Source organism: Chiloscyllium plagiosum, chromosome 7 (assembly GCF_004010195.1).
Source record: "Chiloscyllium plagiosum isolate BGI_BamShark_2017 chromosome 7, ASM401019v2, whole genome shotgun sequence".
Taxonomy (NCBI): domain Eukaryota; kingdom Metazoa; phylum Chordata; class Chondrichthyes; order Orectolobiformes; family Hemiscylliidae; genus Chiloscyllium; species Chiloscyllium plagiosum.
In genome coordinates, this window is record NC_057716.1 from 66,873,357 (window position 1) to 66,894,762 (window position 21,406).

General features: G+C 38.4%; 1 protein-coding gene across 3 annotated transcripts in view; it reads right to left on the reverse strand.

Moving 5' to 3' along the window:
• The window catches only part of osbpl11 (oxysterol binding protein-like 11), an 83,740-nt gene that overhangs the window by 4,578 nt on the left and 57,756 nt on the right, over positions 1–21,406 (reverse strand). For all 3 annotated transcript variants that reach the window (XM_043693971.1, XM_043693973.1, XM_043693972.1), the window contains 4 exons: positions 20,775–20,918; positions 13,993–14,485; positions 9,046–9,232; positions 5,902–6,084 (listed from right to left, as the gene is read on the reverse strand). In XM_043693971.1, the coding sequence (XP_043549906.1) occupies positions 5,902–6,084; positions 9,046–9,232; positions 13,993–14,485; positions 20,775–20,918 (1,007 nt within the window). The remainder of the gene's footprint in view (positions 1–5,901; positions 6,085–9,045; positions 9,233–13,992; positions 14,486–20,774; positions 20,919–21,406) is intronic.

Sequence of the window (21,406 nt, forward strand, 5' to 3'; positions counted from 1 at the left end):
CAAAAAGGGGGCATGAAATAGCTTTGGCAAATAGGGTTAAGGAGAATCCAAAGGGATTATATGAATACATTAAGGACCAAAGGGTAACGAGGGAGAGAATAGGGTCTTTCAAACATCAGCAAGGCAGCCTGTGTGTGGAACCGCAGGAGATGGGAAGATAGTAAATGAGTGTTTTCCATCAGTATTTACTGTGGAGAAGGGCATGGAAGACATAGAATGTGGGGAAATAGATGGTGACATCTTGAAAAATGTCCATATTACAGAGGTGGTGGTGCTGGATGCCTTAAAATGCATAAACGTAGCTAAATTTCCAGGACCTGATCAGGTGTACCCTGCAATGCTGTGGGAAGCTACGGAAATGATTGCTACAGGAGAGGTGCTGGAAGAATGGAGATTGGCTAACGTGGTGCCACTATTTAAGAAAGGTGGTAAGAACAAACCAGGGAACTACAGACCAGTGAGTCTGACATCGGTGGGGGCAAGTTGGTAGAGGAAGTCCTGAGGGATAGGATTTACATGTATTTGGAAAGGCAAGGACTGATTGGGGATCGTCAACATGCCTTTGTGTCTGGGAAGTCATGTCTCATGAACTGGATTGAGTTTTTTGAAGTAGTAACAAAGAGGATTGATGAGGACAGAGCAGTGAACGTGATCTATATGGACTTCAGTAAGGCATTCAACAAGGTTTCTCATGGTAGACTAGTTAGCAAGGTTAGATCTCATTGAATACAGGGAGAACTAGCTATTTGGAAACAGAACTGGCTCAAAAGGTAGAAGACAGCGGAGGGTTGTTTTTCAGACTGGAGGTCTGTGAACAGTGGTGTGCCACAAAGATCGATGCTGGGTCCACTACATTTTGTCATTTATATAAGTGATTTGGATGCAAACATAGCAGGTATAGTTAGTAAGTTTGCAGATGACACCAAAACTGGGGGCACAGTGGACAGGCAAAGGAGGTTCTCTTAGTGTACAATGGAATCTTGATCAGATGGGCCAATGGGTGGCAGATGGAGTTTAATTTAGATAAATGCGAGGTGCTACATTTTGGGAAAGCAAATCAGAGCAGGACTTGTACCTTGTAAATCCTAAGAGACCTTGGAGTGCAGGTTCATAGTTCCTTGAAAGTGGAGTAGCAGGTAGATAGGATAGTGAAGGCGGCGCTTGGTATACTTTCTTTTATTGGTCAGAGCATTGAGTACAGGAGTTGGGAAGTCATAACTTGGTTGTACAGGAAACTGGGCGCAGTTCTGGTCTCCCTCCTACTGGAAGGATATTGTGAAACTTGACAGGGTTCCGAAAAGATTTACAAGGAAGTTGCCAGGGTTGGAGCACTTGAGCTAATGGGAGAGGCTGAATAGGCTGGGGCTGTTTTAGCTGGAGTGTCAGAGGCTGAGAGGTGACCTTATAGAGGTTTGTAAACTCATGAGGGGCATGAATAGGGTAAATAGACAAGGTCTTTTCCTTCGGGTGGGGGGTGGAATCTAGAATTAGATAGGATAGGTTTCGGCTAAGAGGGTAAAACTTTAAAAGGGACCTAAGGGGCGACATTTTCACGCAAAAGGTGGTGAGTATGGAATGAGGCAGTGGTGGAGGGTGGTACAATTTCAACATTTAAAAGGCAATGTGAATGTGAATAGTAAGCGTTTAAGAGGGATTTGGGCCAAGTGCTGGAAAATGAGACTAAGTTAGGTTAGGACATCTGGATGAGTTGGATCAAAGGGTCTGTTTCTGTGCTGTACATCTCTATGACTCTATTGATTATTTTTGTCTTTAACTCAAGACAAAAAGAAACAATACCAGATTTCAAATGATCACAAACTGCTTCTTGTCAGTTATGACAACAGCTTTGCTGCAGGCAGGTGTGCACTGTTTTATTCTAAGTTATGAATGGAAATAAATATTGTGCAATTATCATAATGAAGAAGCCAACTGGTCTCCAACAACCATAACTGTTTCCGTATTTTAGCTTTCCTCCCAAGTGTCTTTACTTCAGTTTGACTGAAGGCTGCTTGGTGCCATAACCCACTTATGAAATTCAGGCGACATCCATGCTTGGACTAAGACTAACAAAACTTGAACACAGTACTCTGGTGGAATCCAAACTGAAAACACTGGGTAGCTTACCAACAATTACTTCCATGAATTTGATGATTGGAAGAAACAGGATGAATAAAATGTGTTGGGTTTGAGTTCTGCTTTTTGGGGGAGTAGTAGTATGTGAAAGAAACAGCTATTTGCTGTCATGGGTGGGGGGGTAGTGTATACAGGCACAGCAACCTGGGAACCCGCCAGAAAGGGTCAAAATACTTCTTAAAAGTGACCCCCAGCATTTTCATTTAAGAAAAGAATGTGACCAAGTCTAGTCAGCATTGATTTAATGATGACACTGATGTCTCTGAGACAGAAGATCATAGATTACTTTATCCTATCCCCATAATTCCAAGGGACTATTCCTCTTCTCTGGAGCACAGTTTTCCAGTTTTTTAATAGGAATCCTAGCTCCTTGATGATATCACCTCTGGCCGTGGCTGCTGAATAAACAGCTTCACTGTGGGAATGTAACTTTTTTAAAATAAAATTCATGAGATATAGCACTGCTCATTGCCTTAATTACACTTGAGGAGGTGGCTCACTTAAGTGTACATGGTGCAGGTATACCCTTTGCATCATTAGGAAGGGATTAGGATTTTGACCCAATGACAGTTAAGGAATGGCAATATATTCCAAGTTTCAGCGTTCCAGTGGCCCAACATGGCAGTCTTGCAGCTTGTACTGTCTCATCCTGAACCCAGGAGTTAGGAATTGAACCAAGATGGTTTTTGTATTTTTTTTTTCCTCTTAATAAGACTGTCTATTAATAAAGGTGCTGTTATATGGCAATTTAAAGACTTTTTTTTTGTAAAACATAGAAGTGACAATAAATGACTATTCTATTCAAAAACATGGTTGAAGTTTAACTTGGAAATGGCGGTTTCCCCATGTAGCTGTTGTTTTGCCCTGTTAGATGGCAGAGGTCACAGTTTGAAGGTGCGGTTGCCAGTTAATGCAAAGCATCTTGTAGATTGGGCTTAGCCACCTTTTTCCACGTGGGGGCAATCATATTTAATTTTACTCTCGCACAAGGAACAGATGAGCAAATTTCAGAAAGGTAATGTTGGCCACAACAGTAAACTTGAATTCCAGGAAAGAAACAATTCCTGAGCAATAAACTGATAATTTAATTGAATAATTATTAAAAAAGCATTAAAAAAAAAGCTAAGCATCAGAACTAACTTCTTTTTGGCCTTTTCACCTGAGGAAGAAAGTAGAGGGAGTGTAAGACTAGCCCGGAGTCCTGACAACCAGGGAAGAGGTAGGGGACAGAATGGAATTTAGGAGTCAGGCTGAACTAACATTGACCTCTATTAAGACATACTGAGCTTGCAACAATGGAATTTTCATACAAAAATAAGGTTTGTCGCAGGTTGATACTTTGTGGATAGGTTTTCGTGGGTGTTTACATTTGCATGTAAACACCTGATAATATTTGATATTATCAGGTGTGTGGGCAATCACTCACACCCTCCCCCTTTTGTATTCCCTCATTCATCCTCCTACTTTCACATCCTCTCACTAACCGACACCCCCAGTGATTCCTTCACTTATTCATCCAATCTCCTGCCTCCCTTTTATGCACACACTCAGCACCTCCCATAGCCGTGCTAACAACCCCCATGCCACCTCCACAATTTCACTTTAACCCACCTACCTTCTCATCCACATTCTTATTCACCCACCCAACCCCACACTCACTCCTCCCTCTACCAATAGCATGCCTGACTCTCATTCTGACCTCCACCCAACTCACAACACTACCCTCTCTCCCAAAGGTCTGACTCTCATTCCTGTCAAGGACCAGTCCTTCAGCAGGATGTCAAGAAGATGGTACTTGAGGGTTGTTGAACTAGACAAGATTATAGAGATTTAGTGGGAGTCTTTAACAACAGAAGGATTTGAAGATGCATGGAGGAATTTAAAATCAAGGTATTGTCCAGGAGTCAGTGCAAATCAATGAGCACAAGGATGAAAGGTAATTAAGGTTTGGAGCCAATTCACACAAGTGAAGTTGATTCCAGGGACAGAATGTGGGAAGCTGCGCAAGTGTAAAATGGAATAGTCAAAGAGTGTGGTGCTGGAAGAGCACAGCTGGTCAGGCAGCATCTGAGAAGCAGGAGAGTCGATGTTTCGAGCATAAGCTCTCTGCAGTCCTCACTTTCTCCTATACTATGGAATAGTCAAGTTCAAAGCTCAAGAGCATATATTTAAGGTGAGGGGGAAAGATTTCAGAGAGACCGGAGGGGCAACTTTTTCACACAGAGGGTGGTATGTGTATGGAACAAGCAGCCTATGGTCAGTTCAATTACAACAATTAAAGGCATTCGGATGGGTACATAGTGGGATATCAGCCAAATGCTAGCAAATGAGGCTATATCAGTTTAGGATATCTGGTTGACACGGACTAGTTGAACCAATCTATGCTGCATAACTGATTCTATAAGTCAGAGGTAAAAAAGACAAGGATGTGGATTTCACCAAAGAAAGATGAACTGAGATAGGGAAAAGTTAGCAATGTTCCAGAAGTAGAAGCAAGCAGTCTTAGGAATAGACCAGATAATGTGATTTGAAGCTTCTCAGAGTCAAATTTAATAACATGGTTGCAAACAGCCTGCTACAACATTAAACAGTTACTGAAGGGAATGGAGATGAAAGCTAAGAAACAGAACTTGTAGTTAGAATCAAAGATAATGGTTTTACTGTATCCGATATCTAATTGTAGGAATTTTCTGCTGATCCAGTACTGAACAAACAATACCATTGTTTAAGAGATGTGGAGAAGTGGTTAGGTGGGGCTGAATTAGTCAAGTTACATGTGGATACAAGTGCTGTGTTTTTAGGTTGTGTTGCTAAGGGACAACTTCTAAACAATAAACAGGGACCAAAGATAGACATTCGAGCCAACAATGCAGCAGGGGGAAACCACTGTAGATTCACAACACTTTGAGCGATGAAATACCTCCTCACTTCGGTTCTAAATGGCAGACCCTTTGTCCTGGGTCTATACCCTAGTGTTTACCACTTAACTCCCTCCAGAATCTTGTATATTTCAATGAGATCATCTCTCATCACTCAGCAGACTGAGTTGTCTCATCCTAGAAGCTAATCCATTGAATCATTGCTGCATGGTCTCCAAGGCAAACACATCAATCCTTTTATATGAAGACTACAGTTGTGCACAGTGGTCAGCTTTGTTTAGTTCCTCCCAGAATAAATTCTCCAGATTATAAGAAAATAAGAAATTGGATCAGGAGCTCACTGAACTTGCCATTCAATAAGAGCATGGCATATCTGATTTTGGATGATAGAGTCACAAATGGTGCTGAATATTGCAATCATTGGTGAACGTCCCCACTTCTACTTGTGGCTAAAGCAGGGACTAGTCAATATTTCAATTAAACATTAGTGTAGTACCAGAAGTGACGATACCATGTCAGAGGAACCTTGATTATCTGAAGTACATGGGTGGGGAATATTTTGTTTGGTTAATTGAATGCCGGATAACCTTGTTTCGCTAAACATCGGGACCTTGCAATCTCGCCAGATCATCCAAAATTCGGACAATCGCGGTTCCTCTGTACTGTGCTTCAGTATAAGCAAAACTATTCACTGTACATGGGTACATGTGACAACAATAAATCAAATCGCCCATTATTAGTTTTCTTACTGCAAAAGTAAAGAGAATTCTGGATGTTGGAAATCTGAAATAAAACAATAATATTGGAAAAATCAAGTAGGTAAGATAGCAGGTGAAGAGGAAGAGTTAACATTTGAGGTTGAGTAATATTCCTTTATTGATTTCCTTACCTAGATTCAAAAGGGCCTTGTTTTTCAATTGGTCGCACTCGCTTTTTAGTGACAGGAAGTTTAGTTACATCTACAGTTCTACTGTTTCCATTGTTGTAAGTAAATTCGAGCAGACCATTCCATTCACCCTGTACTCTGCACACAACAGTGTTTGTCGCATTGTGTTTTACTTCAGCTGTCACCCTGAAAAGAAGAAGTTACACATTTTTGTGAGATGTAGAAATGATTAAACTAAAAAGAACTACAGTTCTAGTTTCTTCTTATGCTATTAATACTCTCAATCACAATGGCTTGGAGCAAGAATGAGTGTCATCATCTTCACCCACCGTTATCTTCATCTCCCTCAAGTGGAGCTTCAAAATTTAGACAGACTGCCTTTATCTTAACTTTTATCTCCTTTCCCACATAATCTGGTCCAACTCCTCAATCATGATACTCCTGATTCCCTGTAATTTTGCAATTTCTCTTTTTACCTTTCCCATCCTCTTGCAGCTCATGTCTTTCAGGAAACCAACAGCTGACAATATATTGACTCTCCCCAACTCAACCATTCTAACTCCTGATAGTAGATACTGCATGGTGTAGTTAATAATTCTCTTTTCCCTCAAACCATTATTCACCCTTATTCAAACCATTATTATTCTTTGTTATGAAAAGTGCAGTCTAGAATCACCCATCCTTCTCCAACCTGAGCAGGAATGTGCACCTGTAACTAGAATTTTAAAGGCGGCGGCTATAGGTTTCTAGGGCATTAGAAAGTAGAATTAATACTGCTCAGATGGGTTTTCCTGAACTCAGCCAGAACCAATGTATTTGCAGGGCAATGTCCTAGCACCTTTGTGAAGGGTTTTAACAATACTGCTAAAGGATGGTAACTTGGGTGTAACATTAGAGAGGAAAACTAAACAGCACATGAAATGGGGGGTTAAAATAATGCAAGAGTAAGAAACAAACAAACAAAGTCAGGCTATGCGTAGTTAGAATAAGAGGAAATAAAGTAAGATCTAAATTTGGGATACAGTGCATGAAAGTAAGCATGCAGAATATGGTAAATATGGTTAATTATCTGCAGTTGCAAAGAATCAAGAGGGAATGTTATGTCAGGATGAAGTCAGAGACCTGGCTCAAAAAATGTCAAAAAAATGTAGATATTAGTATTCTTGGATAAAAGATGTTCTGATGTATGTTTAACAGAAACATCGAGATCACTAGGTTTTTGGCCAAGCTTGATCTACTTCCAATGGCTAGTTAGGGATAGTGATCATGTGATTTAGCATGGGTATGGAATAGAACAAGTTATAATCCGGATAAAAGACTGACAAATAATTGGTCAAGAGCCAATTACAATTGAGTGGGAACAGATCTGATCCAAGTAAACAGAATTGCAGACTGCCGGGCAAAACTAAATGAAGAATACGACTCCAGCTTATAGGCCAACAGGTTTATTTGAAATCACAGCAGCTTTCGGAGTGCAGACCCTGCACCTGACGAGGGTCTGCACTCTGAACGCTTGTGTGATTTCAAATAAGCCTACTGGACTATAACCTGGTGTCGTGATACTTCTGACTTTGCCCACCTGAGTCCAATACCGGCACCTCCACATCATAAATGAAAAATAGCTAGTTTTTAAAAGAGAAGATATTATGGGCCAAGTAATGGTAAATGCCCACAATGGGGGAAATGTAGGGAAAACAAAGTCAGTATTCCTCAAATGACGAAAAGAGATGGAGAGTCAGACAAAGCATAAAAAGGATACACAAGACAAACTCCCCTGTGAAACTAAAATGAAATAAAACAAAGAACTGTTGACGTGAAACAAGCAAAACAGAAATTTCTGGGGAAACTCAGCAGGTCTGGTAGCATTTGTGAAAAGAAAACAGTATTCGTGGTTTGAGTCCGGTGACCCTTCTTCAGAACTAATAGTAGCTATGAAAATGTGGCATTTATGCTGATGATGGTGAGGGTATGGGGGCAAAAATGGAGGAGTGAGCGGATAGATGGAGAGGAAGCCCAGAGACAGAGAAAAACAGAAAAAGAATGAGTAGACAAACGGATTGTTAATAGAAAGCCTGGAAAGAAGAGAAGCCACCTAAGTGATAGTAGAGCTATGAGTAGGTGAAAATGGGTTGCCTCTACTGAAAACATGACAGGACCAGGCAGATGAGGGTGGGTAGGAAGCATAGGGAGATGTTCGTGCTCTAAAATTATTAAGTTTAATATGAATCCTGAAGGCTTTAAAAATCTCCAAGTGGAAAATTAGGAGTTGTTCTTCCAGCCTGCGTTGAGCTTTGCTGGAGTACAGCAGCAATACTGAAATGGAAATATTGGCATGGGAACACAGCAATGTGTTGAACGGACAGGCATTTGGAAACTCGGTCATTTTTTGACAGAATGTAGGTGCTCTGCAAAGTGATCACCCAGTCTAGTCTGCACTTCAACTCCTCTTTCATTTACTCATTGTCCCCATTAACGCCACATAGTTTCTTTTCTGCCCAGGTGTACTATCAACAATCCCTTTGTCTGCCTGTTTTTTTTCCTCTCTCTGGACTCCTTTCCCGTTCCTATCTCCAGTCACCTGCATAAATACCATCTTTTCCCAGCTTCAATCAGTATCAAAACATTAATACAGTTTCCTCTTCACTGATGTTGCCAGACCTGCTGAATTTCTCCAGCAATTTGTTTTTGCATGTTCCCACATGAAACTCTTTTCTCTAGCTCAATTTAGCTTTGTTTTAATTCAAACGCACATTCAACCAAGCATTCTGTCACTTCCCATTATATTTTGGTCTTTGTTTCAAACCCCATATATCACATTGGAATGCTATTTTAAGTTAAATGCAAACTATTTCTGGTACTGTAATATTATCTTGAAATGATTACAGAACATTAAACAAATTAAAAGCAAAACATTTTATATTCATCACTTTGATCTTTCAGTGATAGACTGAAAAGAATTGAATGGCTATCCTTAAGCATTCCTCAATTATAGATGATTCATAATTCATAGTTTAATGGCTTTCATTTGCTTTTCTTTACACATTTTGCAATTTTTTTTACACTTACAAGAAAGTGTTAAAATTCTGTGCATTTCTATTAACCATGCCACCGCAGATCATTGGTGCATATAATTAGGAATAAGTGTACCTGTGAAGTTTTCCACCATAAAATGGTTTTGTGTGGAAAGTAATAGCTGCAGAGTAACCAGTCTTTGCACAGTTGACATTAACTTTTCCTCCAAGTTCTACCCAAGGAACAGTCAAAATGGAACGAGCATATGCACAAGGAAGAGTAAATGTGTACTCCTCGCCATGTTCCAAGAGGCATAGAAGACCTAAATGGCATAAAAACCATTCACTTATTATGTTGTCATTTGCATACTTGTAAGAAACTACTGCAACACACTGTTTGAAAACATACCAGACAATTAAATTCAGTCAATAGTCGCAGCCTTAAATAAAAGCTCAACACATTGAACTAGCAAATTGTTACAAATTAACTTGTATATTCTAAATTTGAAGAAAAATGCCTATAAAAATGCATGAACATTGGCTTACATATTCATTTAGAAAACAGGGAAACTATTTCAAAATGCCCAAATTTCTCTATATTGGGATTAAGGACTACTAATATTACCACACAGGAGAATTCAAAATACAATATTCCTTCATATTTTCCAATGTGGTATTTAAAAAAAACATCAGGTGTCATAGAAGTGACTGGAGTATCTAGTTTCAGTCTCAATTTAAATTATTGAATAAATTGTTCTCCTCATGTTTCTCAGGAGAGTTAATGCATTGCATGGTGCACACATTCATATAGGATAGCCCCAGATTCATCCTCTGGCTTAATTTGTTGCCAGGTCTCAGTGTTTAAGGCAAATTCAATGCAAGGTGCAACGTAGAGTGTTTTTGCATTAGGGTTAAAAAGAAAGTCAGTCAATCATGATTTGTCCTCCTAACCTCTCAAGGGAAGATGTGATTATTTGGATCTTGATTAAGGAAAGGCCCAGATCTAATTCAGATATCATCATTGCACTCCTGACCTAAGCTTAAAACTAAACTCAAGCACCATACAAGCTGTTTCCATGGAACCAGTATCAGTCACTACCTTAAGAGAAGAAAATTCAAAACACACATTAACAGATAATGACTCAATTAAAGGATAAGCAATTCCCTACCTTGCATAGCATTCTTCATTCTTCAAAAAGATGCATCCACCATACCACAGGATCAGCCCAGGTTGTCAACAGGGAAAATCACAAGGGCCCTTTAAGATAGTTTTGACATCATGTGATCTTCCCTTCTTGCGCCATATAAAGGCACCTCCCTAGGCTACTTTGTAGCTCTTAACCAGAGGGAGTAGAACAAAGAAATTGTAAACAGATACACATTTAGGTGGATATATGGATCTTAAAACCCTTCAAAGAATTGGGAATAGAAGGCCTGAATCAAGTGATCCTCAGTACATGGAGGAAACTATAAAGAAGAATGGAAGATAATCTCATGGGTAAATACTCATTCTGGCAGCTGCCACATACGATAGGGTTTAGCCTGGTGTATCACTTAGTGGGACAGGGGTTTTAGATGGAGGCTAAGTATATATAATTAGAATAAGTCATCCAAATTAGAAGATCATTCTTGACTCCAAGCTAAGTCAAGACAAATTTGGTATAATTATTTCAGATGCATGACTGCAGATGATGTTTAAGACAACTTTTAAAGTGGAAATATATGTGGCTCAAAATGTAACACATCAGAACTCTCGTTTCATGAAAGTTTCTTGACTAAAATTTGTAGTAGAATAAAATTAAATAAGTTAATCGCTGTTTGGAAATCCTAGTTCTACACGAGGCAAGAAACCAGATTTGCACTTTGTTTTTCCATGTAAAATAGAACCTGTTATATAAAACCTGAGTTCTGATGGGTCCCTGGACCCAAAACGTTAACTCTGATTTCGCTCCACAGATGCTGCCAGACCTCTTGAAATTTTCCAGCAATTTCTGTTTTTGTGTCAGTTCTCCAGCATCCACGGTTCTTTTGGATTTTAAAACAAAACCAAGTCCATTTAATATCGACATATTTGTATCTACAAACAGCCGATCTTTAGAGGTAATTAATAAGAAAAATTATTTCCGGTGGAGGATTAAATTCTAATAGCACAAATTAGGGATGGCCGTACAGTTACTGGAAGTTTTGAAAATATGGACAATTTAATCAACAGCACAAGATTTTACCACTGCTATATATGGTCAGTGTTATAGAGTGCAGATGTGCATTAAATGCAACTAAAACTAAGTAACTGGTTCCTGACAGCTGGATTATATAACCATGATTCTTGCATATACGTATAAGGATATTCTCCTCTATGTGTTTATACTGAAATAAGTCATTTTCAATATTATGTTGTGCAGGGAACCAAAATTGCAAAGCTTCACAAGTTACTTGCATCTATTTGCCTTTAAAATTTCTTCGGTGTGCTAATGCTTTTACCCTATTTTGTTTACAATTACATTTATAAAAACTTAAATACAACTGCCATGTTTGTTCCTCACTCGAGAACACCTCAGCCTGCACTTTGCTCTCAGAAAAGAGATGCAGTCCCATTCTCACTTTGGGCTTTGTTATGGATAAACACTTTGCAGCCCATCAGCCGTCATCTCAGGTCAGACAGCATTCCAATAAACCTATTATAATAATAGGTTATGCATAATACTTCTAAATCCAGGCTGCCCAAATCAATTATCAATTGAAATTAACTCTACCAAATACCAGTAAGATTTGCTAGGCCCTAGGGCAATACTGACTACAGACAACCTTTATGATGACCTTTGGTGCGTTAGCAAGCTACTGAACCATTGACAGAGTGGCGGTTCATAATATGTATCATTTCACAATTAGTAACACTGAATTTCTGTCCTCAGGGGAATTGTTCTCCTTGAGCTAAAGTTGCACCTGAAAGGCAAAAATAGGTTTGCTTGCCAGTGCGATGTACACATTCTAAAGAGGTTTGTAAAATCTCTGCACATATTGTCCGTTTTGGATTTAATTTGTTTATTGAGCCAGTTTCAACTCCACTTGCCCTCTTACAGGTTACAGGAATAATGAGAAAGAAATGCCTCTGCAAAACTGGGAAGTAGTGACATAATGCCTAAGAATGTTCTAGAACCCCAGTATTTAATCTTCAGGACATAATCACACTGAGAACAATGCCTTAGCAGTTGAATTAATTGTTATATATATAAAATCAGAAACTGGTAGAAAGCATTTTAGCAAACATAAACTAAAAGATTTGAGACCTAATGTAGCCTAGAGTATGCAAAAAGAGGCCCTGATAGGAACTTGCCTCAAACAATACATTATAAAAGCAAGTGGCACCATCTCACACCAAAAGTGAAACACAATCAATCCTAATCTCACAATGCTAAAGTAATGTGGAGGAAATTCAGCTCCTCTGTAACATTAAAAAGTTAACGCATGGCTGTTTTTATAAATCCTTTCCTGATCTTTACATCTGTAGTTTGCTGTGTTGCAGCTAACTTCAGGTACAACTGACAAATCAGAGTACAGTAAATGTTAACAAAAGATAAAATTCCTGCACCTCAACAGTCACTATGAAATTCAGAGTGCTCAAATCTCAAAAATGATTACTGCTTTACAAATTACATTTTTTGCAAACTAAATAGGTGAAAGTGCAATATTTCTTGTTTTCTTCAAGAATTTACATAATATGAAAACTCCAAACAGCAATGGTAGAAATAGTTCTGTTGAACAGTAGTTAATAGAACTGAACACCATCTTAGGGAGGATCATTTACATTGCACAGTCATCTGGATAATATACAAACACATCTTAAAAAGATTGGGTCCTTATGATTTTTCTCAATGACAACTTGGCTGATCCTACAGAATGTAAAGGATGCTGAAATGAAGGATATGAAAATGAAAACTATTTCTAATAAACTTGAAAATGCAAAGCTCATTTGACTCAATCAAAATTCTAACACTATCTGAAACATTGACATTTATATTAAGCAGATATATACAAGACAATGGAGATTCACCTTGAAAGCCTACAGAGATACAATACCGGAGACCTTTAGTCAGTTTTAAGAAAACACAATATAAAATAAACCTGTTTTAGATAAAGCAAGGCAAGTTACAAGTAATAAAAAACAGAAATCACAAACCATACGAGCAAACATTCAAGTGGGTTAAAACAAAATAAAGTCTGAAATGAAACTATGACCTCCCAAGTCAATTATTATCTATTGCAAATGTATGAAACTTAATAGTTTTCATACAGTTTGTAAATGTGAAGATAAATGATGTGATATGATACAGGAGAATTGTCATTATTGACTTCCTCATATGAGAACTGAAGGTTTAAATGAAGGAATTGACAATATCTGCATTGTTAATGTCAGGACAACATAAATCCAGAAGCATACCATAGAATTTGATCCACCAAAATTGTCGTGTAATCCATTAATCTATAACACTAAAGTGATAACTACCAATAAATCAGAAAAGTGCTTATCTATGCTGACCAGGAACTGAATATCTCAGATACAAAATATATTCACAGTAAATTAAATCTATACAACTCTGAAACATTAAGTTGTACATCTCTTCAGGTCAGTTATAAATTTGTGACTTGGGTAACATAACATTTCAAACTTGACGTCTGTCAGATTTTTAGTTGGTTTTGTTTAAATACAGTGATAGTTTCTGTATTCTAACAGATGAAAGGTTTAACAGACAATCAATTTTTCAATGTATAATTTCAGTTACATCACACTGCAAATTTTTGCTATAAATTCGTGTTACGATCGAGCCCTCCACAATCATCTGATGAAGGAGCGTTGCTCCGAAAGCTAGTGTGCTTCCAATTAAACCTGTTGGACTATAACCTGGTGTGGTGTGATTTTTAACTTAAAAAAATCAGAACCCAATAATGGTAAATTTCCGATTTCATAATCAAACGCAAATAGTTGGTCTGTTCTCAGTCCTGTGTATATTAGCTTTAACATGACGACATTTACATTGCAACCAATTTCTTTCATTTTTCAAGTCAGAAGCAATTACATCCTTACCTTCTCCAATCATTACAACTCCAATAGACATGCCCATAAACTTGCTTTTCGTCCATACGTGTGTATTTGCACACATGTTTTTCTCTTCACACTCTACATAAAATCCTGAAACAGGTGGATGGTGGGACACCTGCTCTGCCACAAATCTCAAATGATAGTCTGATTGGCTTCTTCCTTCTGTCCCATCAGTACATTTTGTCTTTTGCTGACAACTCTGTGATGAGGTATTGGATGATTTATTGTTTAATGTGGTTTTTGGTACATTCCATGAACAGTGAAATGTTTCACCAATAATTGGATTGTACGGTTTCTTAGCAATGGCTCCTTTGCGGCCTTCATGGAATGAGGTGAGGTAATACTCAACAAAGCAGATCATCCTTTCTTCAGGGGTAGCACCATCTGTGATAGCAATGAAGAGGTCTGGATGGGACATAAAATCAGCATACATCTCCAGTAATGAACGTTTTTCCAATATGAAGGTTGGAAGCACTACCTATGTCAAATACAGGAAAGCACATTTCAAATAAATGCACCAGTCTGATAAAACTTAAAATGTAAATTAGCAAAAATGGGCTCTTTATCAATGGACTAAAAAAAACTATTTGGTCCACCTGTTTTACATATTTGAGAGACTTTACTCGTGCAACAAAGTCACAGCTTAAAAGATGCAATTAGTTCCATCACAGGTGTGCTGCTACTTTAAAAGTTATATTCAATTAGCCCCACTTCCCCCACTCTTTCCCACTGATGTACAAATACTTTTACTTTCTTTTCACTGTTACTATCGAATCTGGTTCTACTTTCTTGCATGTAATGATTCCACATCACAGTAAATTACTGCATTGAAGAAAAATTTTCATCTGTTCTTTTTGTCAGTTGTATTAAATCTCTGTCCTCTAGTCAAGCTCTTTTGTCAATGGAAACTATTTCTCTTGGTTTACCGTATCAGGGCTATTACATAGCCCTAAAATATCATAAATGCAACCCAGGTCAATAGGCAACCCATGACACTTAATATTCCTCTTGAAATCTCACACAGCAATTCATTGATACTTAAGTTAGAAATATTGTCATAATCATTTTAAAAATAAATTTAAGAGGACTAGAAAAACAATCTTAATATTTTTAAAAGATTTAATTATGGACTGCAGAATGCATGCCCATATTTGATTGGAATGTTATATGTACTTTTGAAAGTAATTGCAGTTTCTTTTCATTGGGATTTTGTTCAGATTACTTTAGCCTATATTTTATTTCTATACAGTATAAAGCTATTGTGCTAAACATTTACCATGGCAAAAACATTCATAAGTGATTATATTTTGCTTCTATAGTGTTTACAACATAAATTATATATGAAATACAAAACAATTTATGCAAAATACAATGTAATTGTATTTAAAAGCAATTTGTTTGAAATACATTCTGCATTCCATTTTCATCCCAAATTCCAAACCAGTTCTCTACTGGCAAAGCTCTCACCAAAGATACATTTCTCCTTCTCAAAGTCAACATAAAATAGAAATCATTTAGCATGTTTGAACTCAAGTCAAGAACGCTGTCCCAACTTGCAAGCTTCAGCAAATGCATAATTAGCTTCTCTACTTGCATTAGCCTGTGGTCTAGTGGCTAGTATGTGAAAAGAATAGAGAAACACACTGTGTTAAGAAATAAAAATAAACCGAAGCTGCATAAATCATCACTTTGGAGCTTAACTTGAATGTCTATTTGAACTAGAATCAGACTATGTTTACAGCATGGAATAAAACACTTGGCCTATCCTGTCTGTACTAACCAAAAGAAGTGAGTCAACCAGCCTAATTCCAGCTTTCAGTTTTTGGTCTGTAGTCCTGTAATGTTTGGAACTCTGATTGAGAAGCTTTCTCAAGTTATAACAAAGAAATTACAACTTCAAGAGTAATCACTGGAATATACTCGAACTAGTTTAATTTTAAGCGTACCTTGTGGGAATAGGTGGATCAACTTTCTGTTCGGAACCTTAAATTATTCTTAGTGGTGATTACCATTCTGCAATCAGAATACAGAAAGATGATCCTTTGTCCCACAAGGGATTGTGCAGTGATCCGTGGGATTAAATGAAACTTAATTTGGATAAATGTAAACACATTCTTAGTTTTCATTGTCCATTAGATCACTTGCAACTTGTAGAGTTGGATGATCTAGGTAGTTGCCAGAGTCTTAACGAAACAGCTTAAAATATATCATCCAGGTATTTTGCAAGACCTCAGCTTTCATTATGCATTTCTAAACAAGTTACCAGTGTATGATGTCTTACTAAAGCTTTATTAGCTGGTTGTCCAGCATCCCCTTAAATCATTGTGTCAATGCTGGGTTCAAAAGTCAACTTTTGACTCTTCAGTTTAACTCAGAACATTCTCTCATACCTCTTAGACGATTTAGCTATTGTCTGACCCTATTAATGAAGATTCCTTGCTACATATAACTTATGAGTTAGCATAATTTTAATTCCTCATGAAATGCTATGCTAAAACTTCATCTATTCCTTCAGTAGATCAATGTCAATTCAGTTCTTTTGTATTTACAGGGAGAGCTTTTAATACCTTCCATAAATTTAACAAAGCTGTCAACTAAGCTTTAAAATTTCCACCCATAATCCTTCATTTTGTCTTTTAGTTGATATCATTTTTGAATTTAAATTCTGATTTTTTTTTCATCTCCCTCTGATAAAATGTCACCAAGCAGCTTGATTTCTCTTTGGCACCACAGATCTGTTTTCACCCCAACAATTCTTCAATCTCAGGACTACTATATTGAATTTTGCACTTTGTTTGTTTGATCCAACCAACTTGTGAGAAAACTAGAAGAGCATGCCTCTCTGATTGGCAAAGTCTCCTATCTGCAATTACCAATTCACACCAATTTTTCTAAATCTACCTTCCATGCAACTACCTCTAACTTTTAACAGTTCTATGATGTTCGGGGCTCCTCAGTATGTTTTTTTTCTCATGTCTAAATTATTAAACAGAGAACAATTCAACCTTTCTCTATTCATCTGGTGATAAAGTGAGTTATTTCATCATCCCTAGGCTGACTTTAAAATAATAAATGCTCTCATTCATTAGTCTTTGGCTTATCCTACAATATTCAGGTTTTTGAAATTTAAGTTTTGGTAGATGTAATCCAGTAGTACTTTTAGATGATCCTCATGCCATTTGTGGCCTGCAAACCACTCACCAACCTGCCACTCATTGTTTCTCTCTATTTGCTGTCTCGCGCCTACTTGTCAACTGCCTTGCTTACTCTTCCATGTGTAGCTCCTATCATCCCCATGTTTGCTTCCGATCTCTCATCTTGCAGGAGGAATGCAATCCGGCCAATTACTGCCCTATCAGTCTACTCTCCATCATCAGTAAAACGATGGAAGGTGTCCAAGTGTCATCAACAGTGCTCTCATGCAGCACCTGCTCAACAATAATCTGCTCAGTGACTCCCATTCTGGGTTTCGACAGGGCCACGTGGCCCCTGATCTCAGCCTTGGTTCAAACATGGACAAAAGAGCTGAATTGCAAAGGTGAGGTGAGTGACAGCCCTTGATATCAAGGTTGCATTCAACTGAGTGTGACATCACTGAGTCTTGGCAAAACTGGAATCAATGGGTATCAGGGGCAAACACACTGGTAGCTGGAGTCATATCTGACACATAGGAAGATGATTGTGGTTGCTGGAGGTCAGTCATCTTAACTCCAGAACATCTTTGCAAGGGTTCCCTAGATCCCAGGCCCAAACATTCATGCTGCACATCTCTATGACTCTATGCTTCATCAATGACCTTTGCTCCGTCGGAAGGTCAGAAGTGGGGTCGTTCATCAATGCTTGTACAATATTCAGCACCATTTGTCACTCCTCAGATACTGAAGCAGTCCATGTTCAAATGCAACAAGGTTTGGACAATATCCTGGCTTGGGCTGACAAGTGGCAAGTAACATTGGTGCCACAAATACCAGGTTATGACCATCACCAATAAAGAGAATATAATCATTCAATGGTATTACCATTACTGAATCATCCACCATCAACATCGTGGGGTTATTATTACCAGAAATTCAACCGGACTCACCACATAACCAGTAGCTACAAGAGTTGGTCAGAGGCTAAGAAAACTGCGAAGAGTAACTCACCTCCTGACTCCCGAAACCTTGCCCATGATCTACAGGGCACAAAATCAGAGTGTGATGGAGTACTCCCCACTTGCCTGGATGACTGCAGCCCCAACAACGCTCAGCAGCTTGACACCATCCAGGTCAAAGCAACCTGCTCGATTGGCATTACATCCAAAAGCATCCACTCCCTCCACCACCGATGCTCAGTAGCAGCAGTGTGTACAATCTACAAAATGTACTGCAGAAATTCACCTAAGATCCTTAGATAGCACCTTCCAAACCCACAACCACTTCCATCTGGAAGGACAAGGACAGCAGATATGTGGGAACACCACCACCTTCAAGCCGCTCACTGTCCTGACTTGGAAATATATTGTCATTGCTTCACTGTCACTGGATCAAAATCCTGAATTCCTTTCCTAATGTCATTGTGGGCCAACTCTCAGCTGGAATGTAGTGGTTCAGGAAAGCAGCTCATCACCACCTTCTCAAGGGCAACTAGGGATGGACAATAAATGCATGCCAGCCATATCTGTCCGTCCATATCCTACAAATAAATAAACTTTTTTTTTTTAAAAATCCCACTCTGTAGCTCTCAAAGATTTTGAACAGGAAAGCATCAGGTTGAGAGGAAATGTTGATTGGGAGAGGTAAGTGGAGAATAGCAAGAGGTAAGTTGAAAGAGGTAGTAAATTAGAACATAGAACAGTACAGCACAGAACAGGCCCTTCAGCCCACGATTTGTGCCAACCATAGATCCTCAAATTTCTGTGACCATATGCATGTCCAGTAGTCTCTTAAATGTCCCCAATGACCTTGCTTCCACAACTGCTGCTGGCAATGCATTCCATGCTCTCACAACTCTCTGTGTAAAGAACCCGCCTCTGACATCCCCTCTATACTTTCCTCCAACCAGCTTAAAACTATGACCCCTCGTGTTAGCCATTTCTGCCCTGGGAAATAGAGTCGATAGCCAGAGACTATCTATGCTTCTCATTATCTTGTATACCTCAATTAGGTCCCCTCTCCTCCTCCTTTTCTCCAATGAAAAACCATCAGAGCTCAGTCATCCTCTTTTCATAAGATAAGCCTTCCAGTCTAGGCAGCATCCTGGTAAACCTCTGCTGAACCCTCTCCAAAGCATCCACATCTTTCCAATAATAGGGCGACCAGAACTGGACACAGTAGTCCAAGTGCGGTTTAACCAAAGTCTTAGAGCTGCAACAAGATCTCACGACTCTTAAACTCAATCTTCCTGTTAATGAAAGCCAAATTGGGAATATGAAGAGTGAGGAAGTGGACTTTTGTGCCAGTTTGGTTCAAGGCAACCAATATGATTTTCATATAAAAACCATTAGGAACATCAATCACCTTATTACTTTCTTATTGGCAAATAACTTTTGTTTAGCATACCATTTTTAGGAACACTTCAGGGGAGTGAACTAAATAAGGGAAAACTACATAGCGAAGTTCATTCTTAATGCATACAGGTTAAATCACACTTTGAGTACTGTGCACAGTCATTAATGCATCTATCTTTCCTCACTATTTTGTGTTTTGCATTCCAAAGTACTTTTTGAAAGAATAAACCTTAATGAATCCAAGTGGTTTTTAAACTTTCTCCTTGTGCCCTGGTTAAAAATTTCCAAAATCTCAAACAGGTCTCACTGTTTTTCTGGTGAATTCTATTGATCTAGTCACTATCTATTGGTTCTTTTGTACAAATCTTTTAAAATTGGCTGTGCACAGTAGTTTCATCGTCACTTTCCTAATTTTAAGAAAACCCCCACTCTATAGCTTGTAAATAAATTATGTTTGGAGAAAGCCTTTTAGGACAGTTGAACGCTGACTCCAGGCACAGGAATGATATTTTTAACAAGCTTGGACATTGAAGAGAAAGCACAAAGGAAAATCTACCATTTGGATTACTAACTTAAATTATAGGTGAATTCATTCCACAAATGGCTCTATAATTTTAATTGTTAAAGTACCATAGTTCATCTGTCAGGCTCAAAATTCTCTGAATTAATACACTATGGCTATGAACACTTAAATCGTACAGACCATCAGGTTCCTTAACTCTTCATTTCAGAAGACCCTACAGACACAGTTGAAGGATGGGGAAAGTATGGCAGAAGCCAACCTTTCACTCCTATTCACAAGGAACTCAAGCAAGAAAGAAGATAGAGAGTTTTCTTTTAAAAACAAAAGAATATAGGAAGGCATTGGGGAGGTGACAACCAAGTGGTTGTATTACCAGATTGTTAACCCAGAGTGCCACAATGTTCCGAGCATCTGGTTCTAAAGCCCAAAGTAGATTGCGGAATTTGATTTCAATGAAAATCTGGGATTACCAGTCTAATAATGTCCACGACCCACTATCAATTGTCAGGAAAAACCCATCTAGTTCACTAACATCCTTTAGAGAAGGGAACGGCCATTCTTACCTGGTCTGGCTGCCAGACTCACACCAGGTGGATGACTCTTAACTGCCCTCAGCGATAGGTAATAAATCCTGACATAGCCAGTGACGTCCTCATGAATATATTTTTAAAAATCCCGAAGTACTTTATAACTAATTATGTATTATTGCAAACATTATCAACATCATGCTCACTACCTTTTATATTTCATACTTACTCGTGTCAAATCCATGCCAAGCTTTAGCTGAGATAGCAAGTGCAATATAACACTACGTTGTTCTTCTACAACTCCAAGATCATCCTCCTCATTGTTCTCAAAGGTATCTTCTATTTCTTCATCTGGATTTATTCTCTCAGGTTCCTAAAGACAAAATTATGTCAGTAAACATTATTACCAGTGTACCTTGTTTTATAAAGTTGATTCCAAATCCATATTTAGGAATCTCCTGTAGTGTTCATATTTTAGTGTGAAAAATTTGTCAAAAAAAACCAATGTGAGAGCTTCTGTATTTTGAATGACAAGTGCTGGGAGTTAGGTCCAATTATAGTATTTTATCTAGAAATCTATAACAAACTGCAACTTTCACTTGTAGGATAATGAATTTTATTACATATAAGGCACAAATGTGTGATCACAAAAAAAAAGGAGCAATGCTCTATACTAAGTAGTTCTTTGAGGATGTGACTAGAAAAGTTGATGAGGGTCGAACTGTGGATGTGGTGTATATGGACTTCAGCAAGGCATTTGATAAGGTTCCCCATGGTAGGCTCATTCAGAAGGTCAGAAGGAATGGGATAAGGGGAACTTAGCTGTCTGGATACAGAATTGGCTGGCCAACAGAAGACAGC